The 22,061-nt window shown below is 55.7% G+C and overlaps 10 protein-coding genes across 10 annotated transcripts; 5 read left to right on the top strand and 5 right to left on the bottom strand.

The window, feature by feature from the left end:
* Positions 1-210: 210 nt before the first annotated feature.
* Malapachy_1186 (spliceosome complex protein) lies at positions 211-3,219 on the top strand (the record flags this gene model as incomplete). Its single annotated transcript, XM_018135693.1, has 1 exon — positions 211-3,219. The coding sequence occupies one exon, from the start codon at positions 211-213 to the stop codon at positions 3,217-3,219; it is 3,009 nt and encodes a 1,002-aa protein (XP_017992615.1).
* A 13-nt stretch (positions 3,220-3,232) lies between these two features.
* Malapachy_1211 (ubiquitin-specific protease) lies at positions 3,233-4,870 on the bottom strand (the record flags this gene model as incomplete). Its single annotated transcript, XM_018135718.1, has 1 exon — positions 3,233-4,870. One exon carries the CDS (start codon positions 4,868-4,870, stop codon positions 3,233-3,235), a length of 1,638 nt encoding a protein of 545 aa, XP_017992276.1.
* Positions 4,871-5,245: 375 nt separating this feature from the next.
* Malapachy_1185 (rrm r3h domain-containing protein) lies at positions 5,246-6,754 on the bottom strand (the record flags this gene model as incomplete). Its single annotated transcript, XM_018135692.1, has 1 exon — positions 5,246-6,754. One exon carries the CDS (start codon positions 6,752-6,754, stop codon positions 5,246-5,248), a length of 1,509 nt encoding a protein of 502 aa, XP_017992616.1.
* A 3,347-nt stretch (positions 6,755-10,101) lies between these two features.
* Positions 10,102-11,322, top strand: Malapachy_1199 (transcription factor iws1; the record flags this gene model as incomplete). Its single annotated transcript, XM_018135706.1, has 4 exons — positions 10,102-10,122; positions 10,162-10,709; positions 10,746-11,246; positions 11,274-11,322. The coding sequence occupies 4 exons, from the start codon at positions 10,102-10,104 to the stop codon at positions 11,320-11,322; spliced, it is 1,119 nt and encodes a 372-aa protein (XP_017992567.1).
* Positions 11,323-11,590: 268 nt separating this feature from the next.
* On the bottom strand, positions 11,591-12,199 carry Malapachy_1177 (40s ribosomal protein s9; the record flags this gene model as incomplete). Its single annotated transcript, XM_018135686.1, has 1 exon — positions 11,591-12,199. One exon carries the CDS (start codon positions 12,197-12,199, stop codon positions 11,591-11,593), a length of 609 nt encoding a protein of 202 aa, XP_017992306.1.
* Positions 12,200-12,398: 199 nt separating this feature from the next.
* Positions 12,399-12,920, top strand: Malapachy_1193 (60s ribosomal protein l21; the record flags this gene model as incomplete). The annotated part of the gene is made up of 2 exons (XM_018135700.1): positions 12,399-12,612; positions 12,652-12,920. 2 exons carry the CDS (start codon positions 12,399-12,401, stop codon positions 12,918-12,920), a joined length of 483 nt encoding a protein of 160 aa, XP_017992561.1.
* Positions 12,921-13,159: 239 nt separating this feature from the next.
* On the bottom strand, positions 13,160-16,148 carry Malapachy_1206 (composite domain of metallo-dependent hydrolase; the record flags this gene model as incomplete). The annotated part of the gene is made up of 3 exons (XM_018135713.1): positions 13,160-13,231; positions 13,263-13,320; positions 13,351-16,148. 3 exons carry the CDS (start codon positions 16,146-16,148, stop codon positions 13,160-13,162), a joined length of 2,928 nt encoding a protein of 975 aa, XP_017992237.1.
* A 164-nt stretch (positions 16,149-16,312) lies between these two features.
* Positions 16,313-17,037, bottom strand: Malapachy_1215 (cytoplasmic ankyrin-repeat; the record flags this gene model as incomplete). Its single annotated transcript, XM_018135722.1, has 2 exons — positions 16,313-16,815; positions 16,848-17,037. The coding sequence occupies 2 exons, from the start codon at positions 17,035-17,037 to the stop codon at positions 16,313-16,315; spliced, it is 693 nt and encodes a 230-aa protein (XP_017992280.1).
* A 291-nt stretch (positions 17,038-17,328) lies between these two features.
* On the top strand, positions 17,329-19,359 carry Malapachy_1218 (hypothetical protein; the record flags this gene model as incomplete). The annotated part of the gene is made up of 1 exon (XM_018135725.1): positions 17,329-19,359. The coding sequence occupies one exon, from the start codon at positions 17,329-17,331 to the stop codon at positions 19,357-19,359; it is 2,031 nt and encodes a 676-aa protein (XP_017992273.1).
* A 1,797-nt stretch (positions 19,360-21,156) lies between these two features.
* Malapachy_1198 (h+-transporting two-sector atpase chain b mitochondrial) lies at positions 21,157-22,050 on the top strand (the record flags this gene model as incomplete). Its single annotated transcript, XM_018135705.1, has 5 exons — positions 21,157-21,190; positions 21,241-21,304; positions 21,335-21,354; positions 21,399-21,983; positions 22,025-22,050. The coding sequence occupies 5 exons, from the start codon at positions 21,157-21,159 to the stop codon at positions 22,048-22,050; spliced, it is 729 nt and encodes a 242-aa protein (XP_017992566.1).
* Between the last annotated feature and the right edge of the window lie 11 nt (positions 22,051-22,061).

The raw sequence follows: 22,061 nt of genomic DNA, 5'->3' as shown, positions 1-22,061 counted from the left end.
GTCAGAAATGTGATCGGGAATGCGTGACGCTGCTCGTCGCCGATCCATAAGGTCCACCACCCAACGCACAAGCCTCTTGCCATGGTGCACGCGAAGCGGAGAAGTGGAGGGGTCTCGGCCGATCCAGACGAAGGGCGAGAGACGCGAGATGGATCGATCGTCTGCGGCGCTGGCACGAACGACAGGCGACGCACGCCGCTTGCGACGACCATGGCAGCGAGTGCGGATGCTGGGACTAGCGAGATGGAGCACATCTCGCAACTGTTCCCATTGGCCTTCCCTATCCCTTCGCCAACCACGCATGAATCACTGATCCCCCATGATGATCTCATTTTGGAGCAGGAATTGCTACGCAACCCTGACAACTTGCGCACTTGGCTTGCTTACATTTCGCATGTAGAAGAAGTGAACTTCGCGAAGCGGCCAACACCGGACGCTTGGGTTTCGTCGGAGGGCGTGAAATTGCTGGGATTCCTGTCTGATGCATCTCAGCGCCTGGCTCTGCAGCGCATTGTCAGTCTGTATGAACGTGCCCTGGCTGTCTTCCCTACATCGTACAAGCTGTGGCATCGATACTTAAATGCGCGTGCACGCTTTGTGCTAGGTGATCCACGCGAAGGTGCTGAGGCACATCGCCGACGTGTGCTGCAGTCCACGAACACCTCGCTGGAGATGGGACCCACGTTGCTCGATATGCGCAAAGACGAAGAAGGGCAAGATGCTTGGAATTACGCGCTGGACGGCGTGCTGGGATGGAAAGAGTGGCGTAGCTTGGCGGCCGCCTACGAGCGCGCGCTAGCGTGGCTGCCTACGATGCCGAGATTGTGGCTCGATTATTTGGGCCTGTTTGTGCATCCCTACTGCTCGCCCATTCTTTCACGTACCCATGCACGCCGTACCTTTGACCGTGCATTGCGTACCCTCCCAGGGTCGCTTCACTTGCGTATTTGGAAGATGTACCTGCGATGGGCAGAGCTATGTGGTGGCGAGACGGCCCGGCGCGTATGGCGTCGCTACTTGCAAGTGGATCCAAGCCTCTCGGAGCGATACGTGGCTTTGCTGCTGGAGCCGATGACAGAGATGCGTTATGCCGATGGCCATCAAAGCAGTCTATCGAGACCATCTACTTCAAAAGCGGCCGAGGCCGAAGACGAAGAGGATGACGAGGAACTGAGTATCACAGCGCAGGAACGCATCTTGGAAGCGGCCAAACTCCTACTTCGTCTTGCACGGCAGGCTTTGCATGGATCGTACACCAGTCCAGATGGGAAGAGTCCCTATCATTTGCTCATGGAATGGCTGGAGCTGACGGAAAAGCACCCGACGGCTATCGGCCTCTCGAACGACGAAGAAGCAGCCCTCCCCGCACGCCAGCCAGATGATACGGCACCGGCTGCTGAGACGGATTTGCTCGATACATCGCGCTTACCTGTTCGGCAGGTTGTGACGTGCGATGGTCTCGCGCGCTTCCCTGATCAATCTGGGCGTTTGTGGACGGGCCTTGCGACCTATTATATCAAGCGTGGGGACTTGGCGACAGCGCAGGACATTTTTGAGACAGGCTTGACGACCGTGCTCACTGTGCGTGACTTTACCCAGATCTTTGATGCGTACGCTGAGACGAGTGAAAATATCATTACGTTCATGATGGAAGAGCTGGAAGAGGACGAGGACGATGAAGACGAGGAAGGACCATCCAAGGCCGAGCAGGAAGCTGAAATTGATCAGCGTATGCAAGCATTTGAGGCATTGATGGAACGGCGGCCGTTCCTAGTGAACGATGTACTATTGCGTCGAAACCCCAACGATGTACAGGAATGGGAAAAGCGCGTAGCGTTGTGGGGCGAGAACGACGAGAAAGTCGTGGAGACGTACCAACAAGCTATAAGCACGATTGACCCACGCAAAGCCACAGCGAATTTGCACCAGTTGTATATCCACTTTGCGCAGTTCTACGAAGAAGGCGGCTCGACAGGCCGTGCGCAGCCCGACAAGGCTGAGCGCGATGTCACGAGCGCTCGCGCGATTTACGAACGTGCAATCAAAGTGCCCTACAAGCGTGTGGATGATCTCGCCGAGGTCTGGTGCAGCTGGGCCGAAATGGAGGTGCGGAACAGCAACTACGACGAGGCGTTGCGTATCATGTCGCGAGCCACCAGTGTGCCCAACAGCTACAAAAAGATCCGCAGTATTTCGTACTACGATGACACCCTGCCACCACAAAGCCGCTTGTTCAAGAGCCTCAAGCTGTGGGCCTTTTACACGGACCTCGAAGAGGCGCTGGGTACGATGGAAAGTGCCAAGCATGCATTTGATCGCATTATGGAGCTGAAGATTGCGAATGCACAGACGATCATCAACTTTGCGCAGTTCCTCGAAGAGCAGCAGTACTTTGAAGAGGCGTTCAAGGTCTACGAGCGTGGCGTGGAACTGTTTACGTACCCTGTTGCCTTTGAGTTGTGGAATGTATACCTAAGCAAGTTCGTGGCAAGGTACGGTGGTAGCAAGCTTGAGCGGACGCGCGACTTGTTCGAGCAGGCGCTGGCCAAGTGCCCTCCTACGCTGTGCAAACCGCTGTACCTCAAGTACGGCGAGCTGGAAGAAGAGCATGGACTGGTCCGCAAAGCCATGAGCATTTACGAGCGTGCGACGAAAGCCGTTACAGAGGACGATCGCTACGAAATGTACCTGTACTATGTGGCGAAAGCGGCTGCCAACTATGGCCTCGCCGCAACGCGACCCATCTACGAGCAGGCCATCGAAGTGCTGCCTGACCGCCAGGCGGCGCAGATGTGCTTGCGGTTCGCGACGCTCGAACGCAAACTGGGCGAAATGGAGCGTGCACGTGCCATTTACGCCCATGCGTCGCAGTTCTGCAATCCCAAGACACAGCCGGCATTCTGGCAGGAATGGAATGCCTTTGAAATTGAGAACGGTACGGAAGATACATTCCGTGATATGCTGCGTATCAAGCGGTCTGTGCAGGCGCAGTACAACACCGACATGGCCAACGTCGCAGCCTCGGTTCTTGCGCCCTCCACAGCAGAACCTGTGGTAGCCAGCGATCCGATGGCAATGCTGGAGGCGCAAAAGGCTGCGTCAGCGCCATCATCACAAGCTCCTTCGTTTGTCGCGGCGTCGCATGTGTCCAAGCCAGCGGCTCTCACGACCAACACAGAGAAGGTCGGCGAGGCCGACGAGGACGAGGACCTTTTGTAGAACACATACCTATCTAAGAGGATGGAAGACGCTGGTAGAAGAGCAGGTAAGCGTCGCCCTGCTCGTTTGTCGTACCGCGGCCGGTCGCGAGGACGTCGTCAGAAGATATGGGCCAAGCCTGGGTATCGTCAAAGTGGATCCAGCCGTCGTGGTTTTGTCGCTGGACAGCCACAGTGTAGTGACCACCTGAAGCGAGGCGGCCATGATGAAACACGACGCCAAAGAGGGCGTATCTAGTCGACGTCGCGGCGCGACGGCACACCGAGCTGAGCACCTCGGGCGCTACGTCCAATGTGAGGCCGAACGAAATGGGTTTGGTGCTTTTTTGCACGCCATACAGCCCGTCAAATACAAACCGTTTGAGGTGCAAGACGAGCACAGGCGGTAATGCTTCAATGCACACTTGCTTGGTAGCATCGACAAAGGCGTGACGGCCTGCTGACCATACCCCGGAGATGGTTTCCGGCTCCGTGATGTGCCGTAATGCATCGGCAATGGAGCGGATATGCGGAGCTTCAATGTCCAGCGGTAGTGAGCGATACGGCTCAAGCATCACACTGGTTTTCGAGCCGGGAGTGGTCAACGTACTACGCAACTTCCCGTCAAACATGCGAGTAATGGGCGACGGCGCTTCGGCCGTGCCGCTCGTTCGTGTAAGACTCGTCTTGCCTTTCTGCCCGACTTCGAGCCATTCGTCCTGATCAGGACTGGAAGGTCGCATGACCTCAGTCGCCTCGACGTCGTCGTTGTCGTCATCATCACTCGAGTCGACATCAAGAGGCGCAGGATCCGCGGCGAAAGGATCCGCAGCCGAAGGGGTTGTCGTGCGTCGACGTGAATGCGCTTGCCGCTGATCAAGGCGGCGGTAGACCAGCTGCGTCTCCTCATGCAGTGTACTCAAGACCAAGCTGAAGAACTCTTCTGCATCTTCTTGGTGGCCCAGCTGAAACAGATCAAAGCGTTTGTGCAGACGCATCGCATCGTAGATATAGTCAGGGAGGATCGGATCAACACTGCTTTGTAAGAGAGACGGGCCAAGTTTCGAAGACAGTGGCACTTCGGTGTAAAACCGGAACACAGCCTCCAATAGCGGTGTGGAATTGCTCAGGTCCTGTGGTATGATATCACGCAGCTGCGTGAGGAAACAGTATAAAGGACGGCAGTACACTAGCATTTGGAGGATGACACTTGCAAAACACGAATTGCCTTGATTGATCAGGCCTACAGGTATAGTAAGAGGAGCCTCCTGTACTTCGTGCGCTGTGGTATATAGTTCCTCTAGCGTAGGCCGTTTGCGTGTCGAGCCCCATCGTCGTGGTTTCGTAGGACTCGCAGATGGATCGTCTGTCGGCATGGCACTGGGCCCAGTGCGGACACTACTGCTGCCACTTCCGCCGCCCCGTACAGGTGTACCTACAGGCTGGGACCACGCGCGAGGTTTGGACCAGGCGGGTGACGATGGCTGAGAACGGCTTTGGGTGTCGCATGACATGGATCCGAACGACACAGAGGGTCGCGCAATGTGATGAGCATGCGGCGTGCCATGAACAAAGAGACCATATCGCTTGGCATGCACAAACGCCACCGATCCTACTTTGCATGGCACACCCGCCGTGCTAGGTGGTACCAACACAGGCACGCCGTGCCACATCACGCCGGCAGCACAAGCAGGAGCTGGGCGTGGGTTGGCACGTGGTCGAGCGCAGCGTGTAGGCACTGCATGGATATGATAGGGCTGTATTGGTATCTCGGCAAAGCATGGCGTACTGGGCGTGTAGGGCCGCCCAGGGCCATGGACCGTATCGTGCATGAACGACGGTCGTACGTGGAGAAGAGGTTGAAATGTCACTTCGCCGCTTATCCATGTGGCGTTGGCGGGTCGCCCCACTTAGACCTCCACGCTGCAAAAGAAAAATGTCAAACAGACAGCCAGCGTATGCATGCGACAAAAATAAAGACTGTAGTTGGCTATGTAACCGGTGACCTTATCTTGGAGAGTGTATTAACGATCATTAGTATTCGTCATTCATGGTGCCTGTGGTAATTTTGGGTGGATCAAATGGGGCGATTTCGTATCATTGCTCTTGGAATGCACAGTCATAGGAACGGCCACGTCGTCCATGGTACCCTTCGTGTCTAGATTGGAGGGCACCATTGACCCGCTGGAAGAAAACTGGGAAAGATCCACATCCTGATCACGCAGCGTATCAGGCCGATGCGGCAGGTGGATGCTGCCCGGCAAGGGACCGAACGGCGTGGGCATCGCATGGTCCAGGGGGCCAGTTGTCTGCCCCAGCGGGGAGTGTCCGCTGCTCAACGGGGACCGCGAACGATAGATCGAAGGTCCCTTGGGCCCTTGCATACTTGCGTAGTCAAACCGATCCAAGTCCACGCTACTGGCGTGTGACAAATAGGGGACCGTAGGAGCGTCAACAGGATACGCAAAGAGATTGTGAGAAGACGTGCCATTACTGCCAAAGTTTCCAAATCCATCGAAGCGGTGATCATGACCATAAATGTAGCCCTCATGGAGACTGCTGTTCGACTTGCTGGTGAACAGTGCATTGCCACCGGTATGCGGCATCAACAGCTTGCTGTTCATGGTGTTCGGACTGCTTGAGCGCTTCATATCATTGTAAGCTGCGCGCCTCATATCAGGCACACTCTTCTTCGCCAGTAGCTCCGATCGCGTACTCGTGGATTCGCGCACATCGGCCGACGTGGGCGTGGACGCGCCATGACGTGATGGCAGCTCCGCCTTGGTCACAATCACATGTCGGTCATCCCCTGACCCCACTGTGTAGTGATACAGGCCCAGCTTCTGAGCAACCAGATGCACCACACGCCGTTCTGCTGGGGTCAGGCACTTTGAAAACGAAAGGTCATCACGCATTCGGTCATCTTTAAATAGGAGAACACGCGAATAGATTTCAAGTGTGGATGCATCATTCAAGTCCAGGGAAGATTCCTGTGCATCACTCGGACTGTGACGCATAAAGAAGATTGGCGAGACACCATCCGGCGACAACCGGTGCGGTCCATCCTTATCATGCGCCGCAAAATTAGGCGAGTTAGCACGAATGGGCGTCGGAACTACATTTAGTCCTGGAATGGCACCAGACTCTGCGGTCGACACCTTGTCCTTCTTCCGCTCCTTGTCATTCGAGTGTGGGAATTGCATCCTCTTCAACGCTTTTTCTTTTTCAATACGTTCCTTCTCGCCCGCTTGAAGCACTTTCTTGTACTCCACGCGAAGCTTACGACCACTCACATCAAGACCATTTAGTGCCGAAACCACTTCATTCGCCTCCGCAGGTGAATGGAAATTTGCAAAGGCTAGGCCACGGAAAATACCTTGGTCAAAATGGTAGTTAAATGCATAGGGAACAGGGATACCCAAATCACGAATGATATGCAACAGTTGTTCACGCTTGATGTTGAAAGGAATGTTTTTAATCACAATGGCAGTCGGAATGATATCAGCTTCTCCGGCCACAGTAGCAGGCATATTGTTGCCGAACCGCATAGGGTTCATTGGCAAAGAAGAGGGGGCAGTAGGGGGAAGGGCGCCTGAGGACGGGTGGTCAGAGGAAGATGCATTGAATGTAAGATTCGACGGTCCATTGGAGCTCCAGGTACCCCCATAAAATGGTGTGGGACTTGTGCGTTGAGAGATGGGTCCATTAGGGAGTGGGGCCGTTAGACTTGGACCCGTACCAAACATGTTGCCGTTCTGCGACAAATCTGAGCTTGAAAGCCCAGACTTGGGAAATAGTGCTGCCTCATTTTTCGATGATAAGTTAGCTTCACTTGGACCAGAAAATCCATTCCCAGCGAATAAATGTTGGAAGCGCGATGATGTAGCACTGTCGCCCGACTTGGGGAAAGGAAAGCTGTCATGAGGTGGCATTTTTTGATCTAGTGGCGATCCGCTGGGATAGAAAAGGTCATTATTTTTCATTATTGCCGGATCCAAGGGTGTTGAAATGCTCTTCCCAAGGGAAAGACCATCCAGAGACTGTGCCAAGGTTTGGTCCGTCATCATAGAGTACTCGTTGCAGTCGTTAAGTTAAGCGCGTCAAGTTCCGCCCGCAAAAGTACCAGACAGAACTCGACGTAAATAGTTTGATAAATGTTGAATCTAAACTAATACAACCTCGGGATGTGAGGTGTGCGAAAAGGAAAACGCTAAGCGATAACAGATTTCGACGTGAAAAAAAAAAGGCGATGGAACTGGGGCAGCAGGAATAAACCGCGTGGCTGCCAAACCACATTAAACATGTACCAATTCGCGACTCAGCCCCTCAAATAGATTATTTATTAAGCATTCCTTTAACGGCCATAAATTTATCGCATTGAAAAGCGCTATATATCTGTACGGACCACTCCACAACACATTACATACCTATGCACCTTCGGGTAGCATACGAAAAAATTGGAACGATACAGAGAAGATTAGCATGGTCCCTGCAGTAAGGATGACAATCATGATCAGAAAAGGGTGTCTCTTATGAGACAATTATGTTTTTGTCCCACAAACAAGACCACCTTGTTTTCGTTCAGAATAGCATTTATTTAAGTTCATTACATACTCTGTTTATCATTATTCGGACATGCAGCCATCCAAGCTACCCGTATAAGTGAACAAATCCATCTGCCCCTGCGGTTGCAACAAGAGGCAAAGCAGGATGGTACAGCACCGCTAGAACACCTTCTTGCGCTTTCGATTGATGTGCAAGAATCTCTTGGAAGCATACGGCGCTGTAAGATGGGTGTGACTCCACCGCATCTGTATCATTATTTCCTCGGTACCTCACATCCCAAAATCGGATTTTGCAGTCATGGCTCCCGCTTACGAGGGTAAGACCAGAAGGATCAATATCGAGGCAGGTAATGCCATCATCGTGAGCGTGAAGAGAAAGGACAGCGGAACCTGTCTCCAAGTCAAATAGGTGGATATAGTTATCTTCGTACCCCGCTGCAATGCTGGGTAGAGTAGGGTGTCCGACCACTACATTCGCCGGTGCTGTAGATGACGGAGAAGTCAGACTTTTGATAGCGCGACCGTTGGTCAAAGAGAAAAAGCGAATCACACCGTTATTAAAAGCAACGACACAAGCTTTCACATCAGCTGGGCACTTGGTAATAGATGTAGGTACAGGCATGGAAGCCATGGCCTGACGTTCTTTCTGCGCTTCTTCAGATGGATCCGTACCGAAGTAATCCCATTGCATAAACAAGCGCGGAGACATTTGGTCATCGGTAAACCATAACTGGATTTGACCTTGAGCGCATACAGAGGCAAGAAGAGCATCGTCTTGCCCATTGGATGGGAATAGGGCAAGGCTTTGGGTACCCTGCTCTGTCTTGACAAAGGATGTAGGGAGAAGGGGAGATGAAATGGATTTGTCGCTCTCTGGAGTATCTGCGGGAATATCCCATTGTAAAATTCGGCCGTCTTCCCCAGCACTGTACAAGCGATTGAGCCGTTTGGAAAACACAAGACTCTTCACGCCTTTCTCATGGCCACGGAGCGTCATCAGATGTTCCCATTTCTCTGCGTTTGTAATAGAAGTGGTCACAGACGCTGAGGCACTTGCTTTATCATTAGTTGGTAGATGCCAGTATTTGATAGTACAATCATCGGAGGCAGTGAAGAGGCCTTGACCACTTGCATCGTATGCCAACGCTCGTACGGAACTAAAGTGTGCCGACATGGTTCCCTTTGGATGCCAAAGTTGAACATCAGGTACACTCGTTGGTGGCTGCACCCGTGAGATAGGCTCATGTGAGTGTTTATCTTCGACCACAGTCGTAGAAGAAGGTGTAACCCGTGACGGTTCAGCAGCAGTCTGATGCTTCAAGGAATCACTAGCAAGCTCCTCAGCGACAGAGCCTGAGATAGCAGTACCCTCGGAGCCCTCAGACGAAGTTGGATTGATAGAAGGTACGTCTGGAACAGTAAGAGAGGGGCGTGAAGGCAGTGATGTATCCGTAGGAGCATCACCAGCCCCATTTCGGACACCCAGAGGGTTCAACGTAGAATCGCTCGTAAGGTACGCGATTTCTTGGAGGCATTGTTGCAAATAAGCGCGACTCTTGGCCCGTCCTTTCTCATCTTTCACACCACGAGGAAGCTTGAAGGTTGATGCAGTGGATGTCGTAGACGGTAGGCTTTTGGCAATGTCAGCGGCCTCATCAGGCTGGGAGCCACTAGACCCGCTTTGAGTCCGCTCCATCATCAATTTGCTAATAGAAGGATTCATTGAAGCAGTAGGGGTAGGTGTATTCGTCTGGCTCTTGGCACTGAGAATATAAGTTGAGACAAAGATACATACCGTTCTTGACGAAGGGCAAACTCGAGCATCTTGATGCGACGGAGTAGATCCGTCTTGAGATTCTCGACGCTACGACGCTCGCCTTCAAGCAACGCAATGCGGGCCTTTCTGCATCAGATCAAATGATAAATACATACACGAAGCTCAGCTCTCTCAATAGCCCAGGCATTGCGTTCATGCTCGTACCGCCGCCATTCACTTTGCAGGAAATGCAAAACACCTGAGTGCGTGTACTCCGTTACACCTGGATACCCATTGTCGGTGCCGTGGTTAGCTGCTGACCCGAAGCCGGCCCCATGGGTCAATGAGTTTGTCATAAGAGTCAAAGAGTGTGCGCCAGCCGGTAAAAATCGTCTGACACCTGGGGCGGTAACGTTGGACACAATGCTTGCACACGCGCGGACAGGAACGGCTATGTGCCGCGCGTGGAGGCCTACTGGGTGGGTCAGGCTGTTGTCAAACACAGGGAGAAGGGCACCACGTGAAGAGGGCCCCTCCATCCACCCATCGCGCGTGCGTCGAAGTTCATCACGTAGTGTTGGGTATGGCAGGCGACGAGGATACGGTGCGTATACGAGTATGGACGAACAGCTTACACTCAAAGGAACATAGGGATATTTTCGGAGGTGACTCGGATGACGAGGTCGAGCAGGATGTCACCAATACGGCTACGACGGAACAAGTAACAGAAACAACCGAGTCAGAGGCGGCAGACAAGACAGTCGCAGACGACGATGACGCACTCCCTAGTATCCCCCGCCGAGAAGTCACGGAAGATATGCTTGCTTCAGAGCCCATTCCACCAAAGAAAAAAGCCAGGCGGGATGATGAGGATGCTGATGATGGAAAAGCCCAGCCAGAGCCGGTAGATGGTGCAGACGACGAGGAAGAAGCGCCTCTCACGGGTAAAGCACTCATTCGTGCACAGGTGAACGCGCGGATTGATGCGGCACTCAAGTCTGGAAAGCGCCGCACAACTCGTCGTCGTGCCGCAGGTGAAGATGACTTGGAACTGATGGCTGACGAAGAAGTATCGGCATTGCGAACAGAGATGATATTAGCAGCCGATGAGGATGAAGAGGCCAACCGTGCCAAACAGCCAGCCACCTCGAAGCTTCGCCTCTTGCCGCGTGTAGTGAGCACATTGCAAAAGTATGTGGGAGTATGATAATATGACTAACACACCAGATCTCATTTGCAGCAGGCGATTCTGGATAACAACCTGTTAGAAGGCGTAAAGCGATGGCTCGAACCGCTACCTGACCGCAGCTTGCCGGCGCTGAATATCCAAAAGCAATTATTCGGTGTTTTGGAAAGTATGAGTATTGATACCATCAGTTTGAAGATGAGCGGACTGGGTCGTGTCGTGGTGTTTTACAGCTTGTGCAAGCGCGTGGAGCCAGCGATCCGTCGTAGTGCAGAGCACTTGGTGGAAGTATGGACTCGACCGATCCTGAAACGCTCAGCATCGTACCGCGACCGGCATGTGGCACAGGCTGAATGGAACCAGCATTCTCCGCACAACCAGTCAAGCCAGCTCACGGAAGCAGCCTTTGCTACGGATAAGACACGACGTCATGTGGGAATTCCTCAGGCTATCACGACAGGTTTCCAAGTGGCACCACGCAACCGTGTCGCTGGCAGTACGAACGATCACGAACATCAATCGCGCCTAGCCAACCATCAACGGTATGTATATCGAAACACTGACGCCAGTCTGAACCGCTTCAAGTCGAGGCTCAAGGACGCCAACGTGCGTCGCTAAGAAACTCAGACCTATGAACGTATAGTATACATACCGCGCAAATATAAAAAAATGTAACAGACACACAAAACACACAGAAAGGTTTGATCTCATATTGCTTTTGATTGTCGCTACACTAGCAACAAGATAAATACGACTCCATACACGACCATATGGCCTATGATCCGGAGAATACAGCGCGACCAAGTACTGAGTCGATAGAGATGAGACTAGCCCAAGTCAACATCTCGGGTAAAATACGTGGGATGGCGAAACAACAAGAAAGTGTTTACTCCTCGTCGTCGGCAGCCTCCTCCTCACCGCCCTCAGCGGCAGCGGCAGCGGCAGCACGCTTGCGCTTAACACGGCCAGGACGGGCACCAGCGTAAGGCGAGTTCAGGGCAAAGTCAATGTGCTTCTGCGACTCGAGACGGACAATGAACGACGGCGAAGTGACGATCTGCTTGCCGACGCGGATGTGGCGCTGAGCAATCAGGACACGGGCGTGGTGAATGCTGCGGGCCAGACCGCTCTTGTAGACCTGAGTCTGGAGACGGCGCTCCAAGAAGTCCTCAATCTGCAGAGCCAGCACGTAATCGAGCTTCATGCGCGACTCGTCCAGCACACCAATGCGAATGAGACGGCGAATGATGGCGTTACCCTCGAAGAGACGCTTCGGGTCGTGCTCCTCAAGCTTGAGCAGCTCACGGGCAGCACGACGGATCTTCGACAGAGTAAGAGCAATGCGCCAGATCTCGGTCTTGTTCTTCAGACCGTACTCGCCGGCAAGCTTCAGCTCAGCGTCCAGACGAGGCGACTCGAAGGGACGACGGGGAACCTTGTACGTCTTGCTGTGGTTACGAGGAGCACCCTTGCAGTGGTGGGTCGCAGTCGGCATCTTGGTGAGTCGGTAGGAGAAGCAGGCAGCAGCGCGCGCTAGTCTCTCTTCTTCGCCTGCTCCAGTCTCCACGCACCGGCCGAGACTATTTTATCACGTGACAAATTATAGTTCCACAGGGGACGAAGGCGCCGAGGGGGGTGAAGGGCTCCACTGCCTTTCGCCTGGATTGTTCTACTAACACCAAAAACCAGTCAAGATGCCTCACAGTTATGGTTACAGGGCGCGTACTCGGCACATGTTTGCCAAGCAGTTCCGCAAGCACGGTCAGGTGCAGGTGAGCCGCTACCTGCGCCCGTTCCATGCTGGCGACATTGTCGACATTGTCGCTGACTCGGCGGAGCAGAAGGGTATGCCGCACAAGTACTACCAGGGCCGCACTGGTGTTGTGTACGGTGTCTTCCCGCGTGCTGGTATGTATACAGTGAATGCGTGATGTGCTAACGTGCTAGTCGGTGTGATTGTGTACAAGACCGTCGGCAACCGCAAGATTGAGAAGCGTGTCAACCTCCGTGTTGAGCACGTCCGTCACTCGAAGTGCCGTGACGACTTCCTGAACCGTGTGAAGGCCAACGCTGCCGCTAAGCACGCTGCGAAGGAGAAGGGTGAGCACGTGGACCTCAAGCGCCAGCCTGCTCAGCCGCGTGAGGCTCACACTCTGTCGGTGGGCGGCAACAAGCCGGTGACCCTGGCCCCGCTGCCGTACGACACGTACATCTAAAATCGTCGTCTTGGCGACTGTTTTCGGAAGGGGTCTACCCTCTTCCTCCATATACACTGCAGTCTCTTGTATGTGGATACCATGACGTGAGATTGTATGTGGTTAGTGTGACCCACATGTACTATTCAGCGTGTAGCTAGCGTTGGATGTGAAAAAAGATGGAAATGCAACGTATGCACTAAATGTGTTTTCTACTGTAGCGATGTGTGTCTGTATAGCTGGCGAGATGGGCCGACCTTTTACGGGTACAGCTCCAAGTGCCGCGGCGTCGTGAGCGCTACGAGTTTCGCGCCAAACGAGAATGGATCCGACTAGGGTCTGTAAGCACAGGTGCATACGTACATCGAAAATGGCCAAGTCGCTCAGCGGCGCGGGTGAGAGATGCAGCATGTCCTCGATGCTGAAAGAGGTTAGAAGTGATAATACTTACTTTGTCGTGAGTAGCTCGAGCACGTCTGTGGCGTTGTGAATGTGTGCATCTTGGGCCGCCCAGGTGGCCTCCCAGAGAAGATTCGCAGCCTCCCACGCCTCACGGATGCGCAGACCGACGCGGACACCATGCTTCCGCAATACACTCAGCTCTGTCTCGGACGTGAGGGGAGGGCCTGGTAGACGCGTACGCTGCGCCCATTCGTACTCCCAGATCTTCGGCGGCATGAGCACAGGCAGATCAACGTCGGCCAGCTGCGCTGCAAGGTCATGCAAAGCGCCCGCCGAGTCCAGGACCATGTGTACTCCAGGGAAGGCCCGTTTCAGAAGGATAAGCTGGGCGACCACATGCGCACTGTTGGTCGCAACGACGAGGGGCAAGGTACCGTGCGTGACGCGACGCCATGCTGGTGTTTGAGGTGACGCTAGCTGTGCACGCACAAGGGCCAACTGACTTGATACGGCGACCTGATCAGCGCCGTCCGGCGTAATAGTCACATGCAACGCCACTTCGTCTGTGCGTACGCTGCCCTTGTCCAACACGGTCTGTGCGCCTGTGTCAAAGTGCGCAGAGAGACCGCCAAACACGCCGTTCACCACGGGCGCATTGATGATGGTCGTGACGCCAGACGCACGCGCACGCAGCATATCGTGACCACCCAGCACGAGGCCATCGACGGCACGCGCTGTAGGTCGCAGCGAATCCAGATGCAAGTGCTTCGTCACGGCCGAAGGATCTGTGCCGTCGGACGCGGAGGCCTCGCTGGGGATGTCTGACAGGCCCAAGGTGCCACCGTACGACACAAGACCGGGCGTTACCACGCCGCCACGAACATCAATGTGTCGTACATGCGCCCACGTAGCCTCATCAGCAAGACACTCCTCGGCTGAGCCGACACAGTGCACAGTACCGTTGGCATACGCCACCACACCAGTGTGGCCCGCAAACATGTGAGCGACGATACGTCCTTTCTCACGAAGGTACGCAGCAGAGAGGTGCACGAGCACACCTTCCTCCAGCGACGCCATCGACGTCGGGAAAGCCAACGCACGTCCCTCCGCAATCTCGTCGACCTGCGATCGCACGCGGTGAAGTTCCGACGTATAGTTGGCTGAGTAGGGCTGGGTGGGATGAACCGAGGCACCAGAGGGATGCATCGTCTCAAATTGGGACGTGCCATCGACATACACTGCTGTGGGCGTAGCGCCTAGGGTAAGGGGGTGCCGATCCCATAGCACGACATCGGCATCCATGCCGACCTGGACATGACCAATACGATGCGCTAAGCCCAAGACATGCGCCGGCGCCGATGTGACGGCCCGCAGCGCGTCGATCTCATTCAGGCCAAAGTGGTGAGCCTGTGCGGCCTGACCGACCAAGCGTCGTGAATCCAAAACGGGATGATCACTCTTGAGGATCGGCGTGATGTTGTGTGAGCGCATAAGCTCCGGGTTGAAAGGCGTGCCAAAGTAGGACTCAAACTTGTAGTTGGCATTCGTCGCAAAGATCGCCGCGGCCGGTGTATGATCCGGTGCAGCATGCAGTACACTCGGCACGAGATGCGTCTCATGCGCATGATGGAACGCGGCGATCGGGAACCCAAACTCGTTCGCATGCCGGACAAACGCGTCGAGATCGTTCATCGTGTAGCAGTGCGTTTGTACCTTGGTCCGCCCACGCAGTACATCGACAAGCGACTCGATTTCCAGATCTGTCGGGAAACGCAGGGAGGCCGGCGACGACGACGCGTTCAGCAACCCCATCTCCAGACTCGTACAAAAGTCGTCCTGAGCCTCCCGTAGTCGCTGAGCACGCTCGAACATGCTGCGGAAGTTCCATGCTTCATCCAGACGGACCAGGTTGTACTTGCGTGCATTCTCGCCACACGCCATCTTGATCTGGCGGAACGACGTACTGCCATCTGGGCGGCGCATCCCGGAGGCTTCCGAGTACATCTCGTCACGCGTATGCCCGGCCTCGCCGGCCATGCGCATACTGCGAGGCGGATCCAAGACACGCGACGAGGGCGGCCGACCGGCCAACGAGCCTAGCTTGATGGGGAAGGCCTGGCCACCGATATTGTTGAGCGAGCCTGGCAGCACTAGCGCCGTGGTAATGCCGCCCGACAATGTCGATCGCAAGTTTTGGTCATGCTCATTGATGCCATCGATGCTGCGTACCATGGGGCGCGTCGGACTAATGCGTGAGTTGCCATCGGTGTGTGTTGGTAAGGTCGGCATGCTCAGCACGCCAAGGTGCGTATGCAGATCGACAATGCCCGGCGTCAGCCAGGCGCCCTGAGCATCCACGCTATGCGCCTCGTCCTCCGACGAGGGCGACGCACGCGTAGGTACAATGGCTTGAATAAGGCCATGATCCAGCAGAACGTCCATATGCGGCTGGATCTCTTCGCCTGTGAACACTGTCGCATTGCGGATCCACGTCCGTGGCGTGTTGGGCAGCACACGGTCGTTCTCTGTCCGCTTCGCGAAACCAGGCGGAGGGCCTGCACGAGCGGCCTTGAAACGGCACTGCTCCTTGGCAGTAGCCAAGTACGCAGAGAAATCCGGCTTGGCATCCTGGTGATGCGTATGGGGGCGCCGATGCAAGTCATGCACACGGCCCGATAGTAGGATCAGTTGAAGACACATCAAGGCGCCGACAAACGCCAGCAGGGGTGTCCAACGCGACATCCTAGCGCGCGGCGGCCGGCTGGAGGGCCATGCATGTACATCGTCCTCAAAGACCTTAGCATCGGTAGGGCGGTACGGGTCTTCAAGCGCCCCGCGCTTCGACATGGTCTGAGCTAGATAAACTCAGTCTCCTGCGAGCCGCCCGATCCAAAAAGGGAGGGGCAGGGTGGGGACGCGGGGTCCAATCGGCGCCGAGCGCTTTCATATGTGGAGTAAAAAGGCCAGGGCCTCCTGCTCTTGGCGAGGATACCCTCCTATGTAGCCGCTACTTAGGCATCGTTCAAGGTCATCGACGCAGTCTTCGCTTCGACACTTGCGTCATTGGGTACGGGCGTAGGTGTAGCAGAGGAGGCCTGCTCCGACTTGTCGTGCTGCGCAAGGCGGCCTAGAAGCATCTGTACCACAGCCTCGCGATCGGCCATTTGCGCCTCACTCATAGGACCACGCCCCGCCTTGTTGCGTACATCCCATAGTGCACGCTCACGCTGCAGCTCGTCGTGGTGCGCGAGCTCTGCTTGACGATCGGACTCGGCCTCTTTCACGTCCTTGTTCGCCGCCATGTGGCGTTCATGCTCACGCTGGTCCTCTTCAGCGCGCATCTTCTTCGCTACGTCTGCCTCCTCGTTCTCCAAAGCCTCCGTTCGGTCCACCAGCGCTGCCGCTACGTCCACATGACCATTGAAGGCGGCCCAGTGCAGCGCCGTGTTCCCCGATTCGTTCTGAGCAAGGACATCGGCGACACCTGCCGCAGAAAGAAGGTACGATACAATCTCTTATCATGTTAGTGTACCAAGGCTCCCATACCTTGGTGGTTGTTCGCAGCGGCGAAATGAAGTGGCGTATGGCCTGACTCGTTCTTACACGCCAGCACCGCCTTGATCGTAGCGTTGGTATCCGTGCCGCCAATAGCCGCTACCGTCTCTTTCAAAGCGTCAAGGTCACCTGCACGAGCGGCCCAAAGCACATCGTCAATGTGCTCGTCACTCAGACTCATGGTGTCGATGCGTGCGTCCACGGCGTGGTTCTGCGACGCTGTTGGTTGTCCAAAAAAAAGTCATGTTTATTCATCATAGATAAGCATGCACGCACCACAAAGGGAAGAGGCCCTGCAAGCCATGCAGGGCCTGCGGCCCCAGAGGGGGGCGAGAGCGTGGGCTTTTCCTGCAACGGGTTGTGCATCGACCACGTTAGCGTTGCGCGAGCGTCGTACGAGGGACAACTACACGCGTTCCTTCTTACGTGCCCCTTGGGATAGTTTCGTGAACGAACCGTGTGATACCGTGCTATGCCTGCATCTGAGACTGCGCAGAAAGAGCTACTTACATCGCCGCTAAGCTCGGATGCAGAAACAGAGCCACTTTCGTTTGACGAGTCAGGCTCAGTGAAAGAAGAAGACACTATGAACACGACAGCGACCAACAACGCCGTGCCCGAAGAGACTACGTCGGTGGCACCACTTACCCAACCGGACACGTTCAGTGCCGACAGCGATCTGACGGACGACCCAGGCTCGGACGAGGAGACGCGTCAGCCTACCGCGGCATTTTCAGACGATGGCTCGTCATTGTCCGAGGCCATGGAGGAAGACATGCCGGAGGCCGACTTGGAACGCAGTGCGCTGGATGGCCTCGCCGAGTTGGCCTCGTCCACCACAGGCGCGAACGAGGCATCCACCGCAGTCCCGCCGACCTCGTCGACACTTACGTCGTACGCCTCGCAGGACGAGGACGACGGCGATGACGAGCGCGAGAATGACGATAGCAAGGACGAGATGGATACCGATGCGGAGAAGGACAGTACGCATGAGCCAGGCGATGAAACGTTGCATGCGGCAGCCGCAGCTGTCGTCAGCCACAAGCCTACGTCCCTGTTGCAACGGGCCGTGACCGCTGAGGCGGGGAAGCGGCGCGCTGCTGCCACAGGTGGCGCGCCTAGTCTCATGATGGAGCCTGATATGGACGAATCCAATCCGCCCTCTGCGGCGACCAGTCGGCAAGGCTCGCCAGATACCGAGGCCGATACGCCAGACGTGAAGGAGGACATGGCCCCGGAAGAGACCGCCAATGAAGAGGAAGAGAATGTGCCTACGGAGGCAGAGGCAGAGGCAGAGGCGGAGGCAGAGGCAGAGGCAGAGGCGGAGGCGGAGGCGGAGGCGGAGGGAGCTGGTGACGAGGACAAGGACCCTGCGGAGGACGAAGTGCCTGACGCGGAGGATGCAGAGACCGAGGCGAAGGCACAGGAAAGTGCAGCTGATACGCCGGCTGGGCCTGCAGAAGCAGATGATGCCGAGGCGATGCAACAGCGTCAGGATGCGATGGAGCTGCTCACACGCATCGAGATTGGGTACGCAATGCTTCGTGAGCGGCTGTATACGGAACGCCTCGAAGAGCTGGAGCATGAAACGGAAATGATTCAGCAAGGCACGCATCCTGAACTGCGTCTCCTGCATACCCTGATTGATACGCGCAAGGAGCGGCGTTTAGACTTGCTCGACGTATGGCTTGGTAAGTCTGAGAAACAGCTGGACTTGCTGGGGCGCGTAGAAGACCGTATTGCGTGGGACAATTGGCGTGATCAGACGGCTACGATTCGTCGTACAATGATGACGGACCTGGATCGGAAGCGCCGTAAGTTGGATCGGGAGAAACGCCTCATCGACGCGCCGCCGCCAGCGCGACGTCACCAGCCCTTTGATGCAGAAGTCGTTCGCAAGCCGCCCTCGTTCTCACGGCGGACGAACCGACGCCCTGGTGAGTATGCCGCACGGCACATGTCAGTCCGAGATGCCCGTGGCTTCCTTGCGTACCCTGACGTACGCGGTCTCGAAGAGTACGATGTATGGATGGATATGGAGCAGATGGGCCTGCGCGCGATGCCCCCGCCTCCGCCGCCTCCGCCTGGGTACGGCCCACCGGACGAGATGGCGCACCCACCACCCCCGCCGCCCGATATGTACGCACCGCCGTATGGCAACGGCCCACCTTTGAATTACTATGGACCGCCAGGCATGTATGTGGACGGTCCTCCCCCGCCAGGGCCACCCCCACCACGCACGTCGCACCGCGCGCCCTACGAGGGCCTGTACATGGACCCCATGGACATGCCCCCGCCGCCGCCCCCGCCGCCGGGTGGCTCGCACGAGTACGACGCCACGTATGAAAAGTCGATGTACAGCGCAGCAGCGCCGCCACCCCCACCACCGCCCATGTCGGGCCGCGCGGCGTATGCGTCGACAACACCGACGGCCACGGCGCCAGCCTCGTCGACGGCCACGACACGGCCTGAGCCTCGCATGCCGCCGATTGTTCATGCCTAAAGGAACGCAGCAACGCAATGTATTATACACTACGGAAGGGGTTCGCTGCTGCTGGACAGGCGATTCAGATGCAAGTATACATCTGTGCCGTAGCTGAGAATGGTCAGTCCATCCATAGACGCAATCACATACCCTTCCATCGAAATGAGTTTCAAATCTCCGCCAAAGTAGCGAGCATACTGTTGTGTGAGTAGCGTGGTTACGTACCAAGCGAGCCAGGGGCAGGCCATAGCCAAAGCCGGCCATCGGCGCTTGGAAGTCGGAGGTCTGTGCATCAGGATCCAGCTCCTCGGATCGCGCGGTCGTGTACATGTACGTCCAGGCCAGAGGCACCTCACTTCGTGGAATCCCGCCGCCTTCATCGCTGATCTTGATCGTGATATCTTCTTTGCCCTCCACGACAATCACGCGGATGGGCGGGAAATGCTCTTCGTTCTCCACCCCATACCGCTCGACGACGGCACGAAGCGAGTTTTTGAGTAGCTCAAAGAGCATATGGTTCAAGTGACTTGGCACATACATAAACGTCAGTTTCTTGGGGCACACGAGCTGAACCGGCGGCGCACGGAACAGACCATAGTGCTCTTCACAAATAAAGCGCGCATTCTCAATGGCCTCATGCGCTACAGCACCGATATTCGTATTCGTACAAATAATGCCCACATAGTTCTCCGGCTCCGCTCCACTCACATCACTCAAAGCTCCTGCAGCTGCGCGGTTCGCCAGGTAGCCCAGCGAGCCTTTCTTGGGTGTCATACACGTGCGACCCAAAGCAATGTGCTGACCGATCAGCATGCGGATACCGATACGCGACATGTAGAACCGATCAAGGAACTCTTGCATATCCACCTTGTCCTTCTGGCCCCGCATCGCACGTTTGTAGTCCAGTACACCCTGCGCCAGCGTTGTCACCACACCATCATGCCGATGCTTGATACGCTCCAAGCACCGTGTAAAGTTCTCATTGTACTCAATTACATCCTGCGGCCAGTCAATATCATCCAGACGCGTCTGTGTGCCATAGTTCAGCACAAGCCGTCGTCGTTGAGGACCGTCCGCCGAGGGGGAGCTCCGGCGCGTCAAATGGGTCTTCGACACACCGTCTTCCAACTTGGAGATGGCCTCAAGGCTAGGATTCGGCGTAGCCAACACTTCATCATCATTTTCCATCGCATGTGCCTTGCTCAGTCGCCGCTGGATCGATTCAGGGAGTCGTGGAGTAGGGAACGAAACGAGTTCCTCAAACGACTGGGCGTACCAGTTCCGGACTTTGATAATCGATGGTGTATTCGCAAGCTCCGAAGGCAGTTCATGCAGATCCTTCACACGATGAGCCAGACGCACAGGCAGCTCCTCTGCATGTCAGCATGGCCTTGTACATACCCATCAAGAACGAACTAGCCAGGAGCAGGGTGCCAGGGTTCGTATTGCGCCCAAAGAATACCATTTGCCGCAACGACACACCGGTCGGCGGAAAGGCAGCAAACTTATTTATTTGCGACCATAGTTTGGGTGATATTTGGTAGGACCTGGGAGGTAAGTAGCTTGGGATCGCCCTACGTACATGGCACGCCAAGCAAGCGTATCGATCCTAACGACAAAACCCGGCCGTCAGAGCCCTCGGCGTGCCGCATTTCCCCACATCCGAAGCAACGCCACGACCTCCACCATCCACGTGGAGTCACGTGATTTGGTTGCCAGCGGGCCGAGCCCCGGTGTTCGCCGTTGCACGGCGGTGCCAGGTGGGTGAATCTCGGGCCCCTACGATTCATCTGTCCACCAGCTGCGAAATACATTATGGTCTACCGGATCGCTTCCCGCAGTGCGCAAGGTACGTAGCACGTCGGCCGTCGTAAGCATCCCAATCTAACACTATTATAGCCGCGACTCGTCGTGCTCTTGCCTCGGCCGTGCCGCGCCAGGCTATGGTCCCGGCCATGACTTCGTACGTATTTTTCTGTCGCTAACGTTCTAGGGCTCGCTTCTACTCGGACAGTATGTACTCACCGCCCAAAATGCATGGAAGACTAACCAAACAGAGCCGTCGCCTGAGGCCAAGGCTGCGTCGATTATTGACGCGCTGCCGGGCAACAGCCTCGTGTCGAAGACCACCTGGGTGACGCTCGGCGCTGGTCTTACCGCCTACACGGTCTCGAACGAGCTGTACGTCGCGAACGACGAGACTGTGATCATGGCTGGTTTCCTGATCTTCGCTACGCTCATCGGTCGCTCGGTCGCCAAGCCCTACGCCGACTGGGCCAACTCGACGATTGAGAAGATCTCGGGCATTCTTAACGACGCCCGTACCGGCCACACCAAGGCGATCCAGACTCGCATTGACACTGTGAACGAGAAGAAGGACGTTGTGGACGTCACAAAGGCTCTTTACGCTATGGCGAAGGAGACCGTGCAGACCGAGAAGGAGGCGTTTGAGCTGAAGCAAAAGACCCAGCTGGCTGCCGAGGTCAAGTCGGTGCTCGACTCGTGGGTGCGCTACGAGGCGCAGCAGCGTGATGCCGAGCAGCGCCTGCTGGCAGAGACTGTGATTAAGAAGGTCGCTGACACTCTGCGTGATGAGAAGTCGCAAAAGCAGATTCTCGACAACGCCGTGTCGGAGTTGGAGCGTACGTGTGCTGAATGTGAATGTAGGCTAACTATAATACAGAGCTCGTCAAGAGCAAGAAGATCTAAGGAGGAGATCT

This window comes from Malassezia pachydermatis (genome assembly GCF_001278385.1).
Source record: "Malassezia pachydermatis strain CBS 1879 chromosome Unknown scaffold3, whole genome shotgun sequence".
NCBI lineage: Eukaryota > Fungi > Basidiomycota > Malasseziomycetes > Malasseziales > Malasseziaceae > Malassezia > Malassezia pachydermatis.
Note: the sequence above shows the minus strand (reverse complement) of the source record. Positions and strands in the feature narration are given on the sequence as shown.